The following is an 8,826-nucleotide window of genomic DNA, read 5'->3' as shown; positions in this document are numbered from 1 at the left end:
GAGACTGAGCTTGAGAGGACGCGGCGAGTCATCGTCATGGACGACGTAGCCGACGGCCTCTGGCTAGATTTAATTTTAACGCTTCGCTTCGCGTACACACCTTCGCCGTTGGACGAATCTCCGAGTTTCATCGAGAAGAGAGAAGATTTCGCTCACCTCGTCTCTTCGGCGACGTTGACGATTGATCCGTCACGTGATGCTCCTCGTCGTGATGCTCCTCGTAATTGGTTTCATTTCACCCCTAGGATATTGCATCGCGACACCATTCCTGGAGAACCATCTGCAAACTGCGACTCATTTACCCTGACCCCCAGGGGGATATCTATTTTTTTAGAGTCAAATCTGAAAAGAAAAATCAAAAAGCTTTGTTAAAACTTAATTAATGCTTAGGATGTACAATGACTTATGTAAATAGAATTGTCGTCAATATTAATTTTGTTAAGATATCGTATTGCAGAGAAATCTTTTACTTTCTTCGTTATTTTATAACATTTTTGTAATTTAATCAAAATCGTCAGTTAATTCTAATACATTCTTGAAATTTCAATCGTATTTTCTAATTTTTTTAAATACTTGCAACTTTTCGATTGCTGTAATAATACTCATTGTTTAAAAAAATATATTAGGAAGCAGATTTTATGCTATCTAAATAAAAAGTATTGCGATTTATAGATATCACGATTACGTCAATGAAATATTTATGCCGCGACCTGTAAGTAGACTTCCGTCGCGTCGCGTCGCGACTATTTCGGCGTCACGTGTTTCATTTCAAAGTAGACAGCTAAATAATAAACTATATCTACTTATTCGGATAATACGCGTGTCTAAAGAATTTCTTAACGATGATTTTTTTTAATGTCTTAAAAATTTTACCGGAACATCTTGAAAACTAAAAATTGCAATTTAAATTTTCCAAATCTCGTAAATTCTTAGCAAAAAAATTCTTGGAGTATTTTAGATAATGCAACTTGTTTACTTATTATGTTTTTTTGATACTTTTTGTAAATGTAGATTGTCTCATTGCAATCTTCAGACTTGAAACTCTTGAATTTCGATTCTTACATTTTTTTATTAATTTAGTAAATATATATATATATATATATATATATATATATACATATATATATATATATATATATATATATATAGAAATATGTATATTAATAAATATTTTGTATTATTATTATGTGTTATATTTAAAAAAATATACATTATTAGCTAAAAATAGAAAAAATGCATTATCTAAATTACGTTTGGGAAAACTGGAACACCCTCTATAACGAGAGGCGTTACTATTTGCACGCAAACTTAAATAAACAAACAGCTGTTTACAGATTGATATATGAGATTGGCATGGCAAAGGAATGAACATGATATATTGTACATACGAGTACATACAAAGTACCATTTCATTGTCGTATCGCACACATCTCTTACCGACAAAACTTCGTCAAATGGTCTTTTGAATATTCATCAATTATGGAAGAAATAGTTCCTTACATGATTTGAAATTTTCTACCAATAATTCTGCCTTAGTAATCGTTGTACTATTAATTTTATAACCTTATAAACGTGTTCGGCTTTTTTCGTACAGAATGTTTTTGGGAAACTCTCTGCCGGGGTATTAGAGTAGCGTTACATTCTTACAATATTGTAATTAGTTCACTAAAATGTGTCAAAATATTGTAGATATACAGAAAGTTTCTTAATAATACTACGAGAATGTTTTAGAAGCTTTTGGATCGAAAAAGACCCGAACACAGTTAGAAAGTTAATTTCATTAAAGATTTTAATTTTTTTGCACAAGTGGAGGTTAAGGTGCCATCTAGGGGAAACATTGCGAACATTTTGATCAACTTCAATATCGATCGATATAAACTCGGTAAGTAAATTAGTTCATTGAACAAATCACAAATACGATGCAAGCGGCGTGTTTAACTGCGTTTAACCTCTCTCAATAAACATGATATAGGTACATATATACAGGCACCCTACACCACTGCCTTTGCGTCAAATAACCTCAAAGCCATTGGGCAGGTTGACGACGCGTGTCCGTGAGACACAAATTAAAAAAAAAAAAAAAACATGATATAGGTACATACATGTATGTATGCGTCTAACAAACGATTAGATTGAAAAATACGAGAGTGCAAGATCGTAAGAAAATAATTATAATTATATACCTTGTACTGTAATACGTGTACAATGGTATTTTTGACAAAAGTTATTTTAGCTTATGCGAAAAAGGTACGTAGATTTTGTTAAACGTTAAAAGATTATATTTATGCATATATTAACTGACAAAGAAAACTATTCATTTAATCGTAGCCACCGAGAAGATATCTACGTTCCAGATTCATTGATACGCTGCGTCTTCATGTCAGGGCGGGTACAGGAGGTGCTGGATTGTCTCGTTATGGCGGATTGGGAGGTCCAGGGGGTAATATATATGTAGTTGCAAAAGACGAGTTAACATTAGAGCAAGTAGCCAAGTCTTTGAAGACCAAACGGATCAAAGCAGATCCAGGCAATGACAGTACAGCAAGGGGAATTATAGGTGCACCTGGTGAAGACAAGATTATTACAGTTCCATGTGGTGTTGCAATATATAATGAGAATGGAGTATTGTTAGGTTGGTATAACTTATAAAATTTTATACTCAAATTTATACATTCATCGTTACTTTCCTTTTTTCCTTTATTTAAAAATTATTTAGGAGAGTTAAACAAAGAAGACTCCAAACTATTAGTAGCTAGAGGTGGTTTAGGTGGTTCTGAAAATACAGGTTACTGTGGATTGAAGGGAGAATCTCGGATAATAAAATTGGATTTGAAACTGATTGCTGACATCGGACTAGTTGGTTTTCCCAATGCTGGCAAGAGTACATTCTTAGCAGCAGTTTCAAAAGCCAAGCCTAAAATCGCTAGTTATCCCTGTAAGACTTTTCATATATCTTAATTATCAGATTTAGTTAGTTTTCTGAAACGTTTACGTAGATCTTTGACTGCAATATCTTTTCTGTTCTAGTCACTACCATAAGGCCCAAATTAGGTATTATGAAATACAACGATTTAAGACAGATTACCGTGGCAGACTTACCAGGTCTGATTGAAGGAGCACACATGAATATTGGAATGGGTCACCAGTTTTTAAAGCATATTGAAAGAACAAAGCTACTCATGTTTATCGTAGATATACAAGGATTTCAATTATCACCTAAGCATGGTCATAGATCCTGTTTAGAAACTGTAGTCTTGCTAAACAAGGAAATTGAGCTCTATAAACCAGACTTATTAAAAAGGCCAGCCGTGCTTATAATTAATAAAATGGACACTGATAATGCTGATAATATTCTCCAAGAAATTAAGCCAGCACTGTATAATTTATCAAACTATGTGTCTACATGTTCAAAGGATATACAACCTGAACAGGTGATACACTTTGATGATATTTTGCCAACATCCTTAATCTCAAAAGATAAAAACGATATAGAAACGATCAAAAACAGGATACGGAGTATATTGGATAAATATGAAGAGAAGAAACATACATTAGAACATGGTGATTTGGACTCTTTGTTAATGAAGAGGCTAAAATGTCAATTAGAGGAACATACGCCGACCGTTGTATAAATTTGTAACGTACAAAAATAAATATTTTGTACATAATGCTGATGCTTTTGTTAATAAAAAAAAATTCGAAAAAAGTATGCAGACATCTAAAATTTTTTTAACTGAATAGTTTTCATTATAGGAAATTAAAGTGAAAGATTGGATAGAAATTTATGTTTGTTCAAAGGTTATTTAATTTCACTAATTTACACTTTATGTTTGCATCTTTTACTCTTTCGATCCAACTTTCACCAAATAATGCATTTTTTTCGGTGGTTACCATTTCGATTTCCTCTGTATTTCGAAGAACGTCTGCGTTCACCTTCCATTTCTCTGCACCGTTCCATGCTATCATTATACCATTGTCGTTGCACAAATGGGGTGGAGTTCTGACGAAATTAAAGCCTCTTTGCGAGCAAACAATTTCTAAAGCTCTTGCAAAGAAATTATTGCAAGCCACTCCGCCAGATATTACCTGTATTTAAACATGTATATGAAAAAAAGAAAATTGGGAAATTAATGAGCATAATTTTAATACCATACCAAAGTTCGCTTCTCTTGCGATATCAAATTCATATTAATAATAAATTCCATTGCCCTCTGTGTTCTGAGACATATATGCTTTGCAAGAGACAATTGCAAGGCAGCACAGAAATTATATATGTCGGGGATTATCATACTATCAGCAACATTAAAATTTTTTTCTTGTTCATCGATGTATCTAAAACTTTTGTTTGATATACCTGCAAAACTAAATTGACAATCCCTTCTTCTTGTCAAAATAGGTTCAAAAATAAATTTAGTTGGATCCGATGCCTTGCTTGCTGCACTTTCTATCGCTTGACCACCGCTCATATGCGAGAATTCTGGTAGATTCGCAAGCTTAAGTCTACGAGCGATCTGTAAAAATTGAAACAAATCTATTTATCATGTTATATATTTCATAGATATTTTATCTTTGTCTTACAATATCTTCCATAAAATTTTGTTAACAAATTTTTTTAAGACAAAATTTCAAGATTAAATTTATAGTTGAACATGCAATAGATTAAAACTCAAAAATGTACCTTGTCTAGAATTTCACCAGGTGCATTATCTACTGTAGTACCCAGTATGTAAAATTTATCAACATTTTCAACAATCGCTAACAAACAGTGGCCACCTGATATAAGCAAAACAAGATAAGGAAAATCTACCTATAAGACATATGAATAATTTATATTTAATGCAATATGTTTTATACACATGATTAGCTCCAACATACTTTCTCCACCATCCGTACAGTTAACGCATGAGCTTCCATATGATGTATCGGTATATAGGGTTTATTACCGACTCTACAGAGATATTTGCCAAAGCGATTTCCAATAGAAAGGGATAAGGGAAGACCTGGTTTAGTTGTAGTTGCGATAGCATCTATATTTTTTAATCTTAGATTTGCCGATTTTAGCGCATTCTCACAAACTGTTGTAATATGTTGCCTGTGCATTTCAGCGGCAATTGTAGGTATTATGCCACCATGTCTAAAAGTGGAAATTCAATTATAATTTGTTAAAAGAATTTTTGAAAAATTTTTAAATTCATACAAGTCTCATTTTATATAGATTAAATTTTAAGAATTTATATATATATATATATATATATATAATTCACATGCTTCAACAGATATTCTAGAAATTTATTATATAAATACATAAATTTGAAATATATAAATTTTTTATAAACATTTCAAGTAATCGATTCAAATATCTATTGAATTCATGTAAACTTAATAAATGGTTTGCGAAATACGGCAATTGTAATTACTTCAAATGAGTAAGAAGTTGCGAATGTATCGCTTCGCCTAATACTTTTCCCGAAGTATCTATGATTCCGCATCCTGTATCGTCACAACTAGTTTCGATTCCCAAGATGATAGCCGGTCTGTCAGTCGTAAATTTCCGTACGTTTAATGTTTGGTTACACGTACGAAGAAATCTCGAGCGTCTCGAATGACAAAATTTTAATGACGTTTTATGCGAAAAGAAGTATGCGCATTTGGCCATTTCGTATCAAAGAATAAAATAACATCATACAAAGTACAAATTGACAAAGGCTACGTGAATAGGTTATGTATACTATCGAATATGCAAGATACGCGAGTGGCGAGAGGGTGTGACGTATGTGGCGTATGTGTGGGGTGCGCCTTCACCGAAAGCAGAGAGGAACCTGAGAGCGGCTATGATGTATTTTTTACATCATGAGAGCGGCCACGGCAGCCTTTTTCCTATAACGCTTCGAAACTCCCGTACACTAGTGACGCACATTTATTCTGTTCAGAATGGGAACTACGTGTCACATCCATTTTGCAACCCGCCGTTAAAAACAGTGTGGATGTTAGCACGGACAACAACCCACATCCATCTCTCGAGAAATGGATGTAGGTTGTTGTCCGTGCTAACATCCATTTTGCTGCAAATAAAATCTGACGCGTATCGCGTATGTTGCATCCAGAACAGGGGTCGAGAATGTGCACAAATGATTAATTATGTCTACTTTCGCGTAATTTTTTATTTATTATAGTCTGAATTATTTACATTAACATTGATATTAATACATATCAATACGTTTATGCCCATATTTTGCACATTCATATTTTTACTTAAAAAAGATGTTTAATAGTAACAGAGAGAATTTGGTTCTTTAATAAAGAAACATTCATTTTACGCAGTACTTAAAAAATAATTGTAATTAACATCGCATCATATGATGAAGAAGAAATAAATGTCTTTCCACGAATAAATATACCATCTTTTTATTTTTACATAATTCTTTATTATTTAAATGTCTTCAAATTATGCTTTTGAAAAAATTAGCTTTTTTAATTTTTTTAAATCTTGACGCAACTCTCTCTCTCTCTTTCTCTCTTTCTCTTTTAACGTGATTGTCCTTTAATTGTTTAGGCCTTCAGTTAGAGAGAGAAAGCATCGCGGTGATAGACATGGAGCAAGCGGCGATGTTATCTCTATGGATACCCTCCTCTTCACTCCCCTCTCGACCCATCACGATTTCCGTGCTACGTTTAGGCCGTAAAATTCAGAAAGAGGATTTCGGACGATTTCTGCGCAGGGACGTAGAGAGACTAGAAAGCGCCCACTCTTTTTTTATTATGTTACAATGGCATATATATGCATACGCATGATTTACAAATGACAATACGCGCGATTAATATGGCACAATAAATAATAATAATAATAATAATAATAATAATGTAATAAAAATCAATGAAATATATGGATACTTGAGTATTATTTTTATTCTCTAACTTACAAACGTGAAGATTATTGATCTGATTTTAATACAACCTTTCAACAGTTTTTACGAAATATCACGTAAAGATTAATCCAAACTTTACAAAAAAAATTAATAAAGAATAATATAATAATATACGATATAAGGTATTAAAGTGTTAATCAGTAAAGTAACGAATTTTAATCAAATTCTTCTCGATATTAATCGATGGCAATTGTGGAAATGATGGAAATGGGATGGCAATGGGATGGAAATATTGGAATGAATGCAATGATGTTAATGGAATGGCAATAATGGAAATGATGACAATGACAATATGTCCTGACAGCAATGACGGCAATGGTGGAAATGATGGCAATTATGACAATGTTCTCGATGTTAATGATGGCAATGGAATGGCAATATGGAAATAGAATCGCATAATGGAATGAATGCAATGATGGAAATGTTATCAAAAAAATGGCAATGATGGCAATAATAAAAATGGTGGCAATGTCGGCAGTGGCGGCAATGGCGTAATAATAATGGCAATGATGAAAATAGGATGACAATGATGGCAACGATGGCAATAACGACAATGATGGAAAAGATGAAAAGTAGGCCATCCCATGGATGGCAATGATGGAAAGAATGCAATTATGGAATGCAATTATCGATTCCTGAATGACATGAGCTTGCTGCTGTATTTGGTCTGTAATACTACGCTGTAACTTGCGTATTATGACGATTGTTCGCTATCGCATATATACTTTTGATAAATTTACTAATTAAAGTAACAAATCGGTAATGATGTGTATTGTGTTTTTCTTTTTATGTATTTGTACGTTTATAATTGTCAATGGCGAGTAAACAAGATTGCAATTTATTAATTTTTTAAATTAAATCTTTACGATACATGACAATTAATGTATCTTGATCAAAAGTTATTAATGATAACGACAACAATGATAAATATATTTCTGTGATGATGATGCAGTAGGTCTTTGAATACTGAACTTGGCTGAATAAGTAGGTGAAGTTATATTAACTCTTATGCTGACACGTTCAATTATTAAATTTATCAAATTAAATCCGGTAAATTTAATAACTAAAACGATAAATTTAATAATTATAATTTATATGTATATTATGCATATATATACAGCGATTAAATTTGTTAAGGAGTCGATTTATGTACAATTAGAATTGCTCGAAAAATTGGAGTGTAACTTTATTACGACACAACAGGTACTAAATTGCGAGAAGGAGCATCTTGAATTTTACACACTGTGACTTGCCTGTTATGACGATTGTTTGTTACTACATTCGCCATTTTTGATAAATTTATTAATTTAAATAACAAATCGGTGAAATGGTCAAAGTCGTAGTGACGTTTATTGTGTGATATTTTTTTATGCACTTTTTTACTTGTATGTTTATAATTGTCAATGGCGAGTAAACAAGATTGCAATTTATTAATTTTTTGAATCAAATCTTTACGATACATGACAAATAATGTAGTTTGATCGAAGATTGTTGATGATATCGACAACAATGATTGTATTTCTCTGGACGATGATGATGCAGTAGGAGTAGTTCTTTGAATACTGAAAAAATATATTAACGACACTTGGCGGCAGGGCTAAATGGGTGAATAAAGTTATATTAACTCTTATGCTGACACGTCAATTATTAAATTTATCAAATTAAATCCGGTAAATTTAACCATTAAAACGATAAATTTAATAATTATAATTTATATGTATTATGAATATATCTAAAGCGATTAAATTTGTTAAGGAGTCGATTTATGTACAATTAGAATTGCTTGGAAAATGGAGTATAATTTTATTACGACACAACAGATACTAAGTTGCAAGAAGGAGCATCGTAAAACTTTACTTTTTTCAATTTTCAACATTTTTCTTCAAGAATTTATTATCTT

At 32.2% G+C, this 8,826-nt stretch overlaps 3 protein-coding genes across 4 annotated transcripts; 2 read left to right on the top strand and 1 right to left on the bottom strand.

The window, feature by feature from the left end:
• Positions 1-10: 10 nt before the first annotated feature.
• LOC120359685 lies at positions 11-2,084 on the top strand. The gene is made up of 3 exons (XM_039458126.1): positions 11-205; positions 1,808-1,882; positions 1,973-2,084. Exons 1-3 carry the CDS (start codon positions 37-39, stop codon positions 2,056-2,058), a joined length of 330 nt encoding a protein of 109 aa, XP_039314060.1. The 5' UTR covers positions 11-36; the 3' UTR covers positions 2,059-2,084.
• Positions 207-5,903, bottom strand: LOC105201516 (probable tRNA N6-adenosine threonylcarbamoyltransferase, mitochondrial). 2 transcript variants are annotated; one of them, XM_039458125.1, is made up of 6 exons: positions 5,418-5,903; positions 4,876-5,134; positions 4,679-4,807; positions 4,155-4,511; positions 3,892-4,086; positions 207-342 (listed from the first exon to the last, which is right to left on the bottom strand). In XM_039458125.1, the coding sequence occupies exons 1-6, from the start codon at positions 5,654-5,656 to the stop codon at positions 337-339; spliced, it is 1,185 nt and encodes a 394-aa protein (XP_039314059.1). In that variant the 5' UTR covers positions 5,657-5,903; the 3' UTR covers positions 207-336. The 2 variants fall into 2 exon arrangements, with proteins under 2 accessions (XP_039314059.1, XP_039314058.1); XM_039458124.1 differs by lacking the exon at positions 207-342 and having other exon boundaries at positions 3,782-4,086.
• Positions 1,993-3,668, top strand: LOC105201515 (GTP-binding protein 10 homolog). The gene is made up of 4 exons (XM_011169547.3): positions 1,993-2,247; positions 2,329-2,632; positions 2,717-2,935; positions 3,028-3,668. Exons 1-4 carry the CDS (start codon positions 2,206-2,208, stop codon positions 3,630-3,632), a joined length of 1,170 nt encoding a protein of 389 aa, XP_011167849.1. The 5' UTR covers positions 1,993-2,205; the 3' UTR covers positions 3,633-3,668.
• Positions 5,904-8,826: the final 2,923 nt, after the last annotated feature.

This window comes from Solenopsis invicta, chromosome 15 (genome assembly GCF_016802725.1).
Source record: "Solenopsis invicta isolate M01_SB chromosome 15, UNIL_Sinv_3.0, whole genome shotgun sequence".
NCBI classification, from domain to species: Eukaryota; Metazoa; Arthropoda; class Insecta; order Hymenoptera; family Formicidae; genus Solenopsis; species Solenopsis invicta.
Note: the sequence above shows the minus strand (reverse complement) of the source record. Positions and strands in the feature narration are given on the sequence as shown.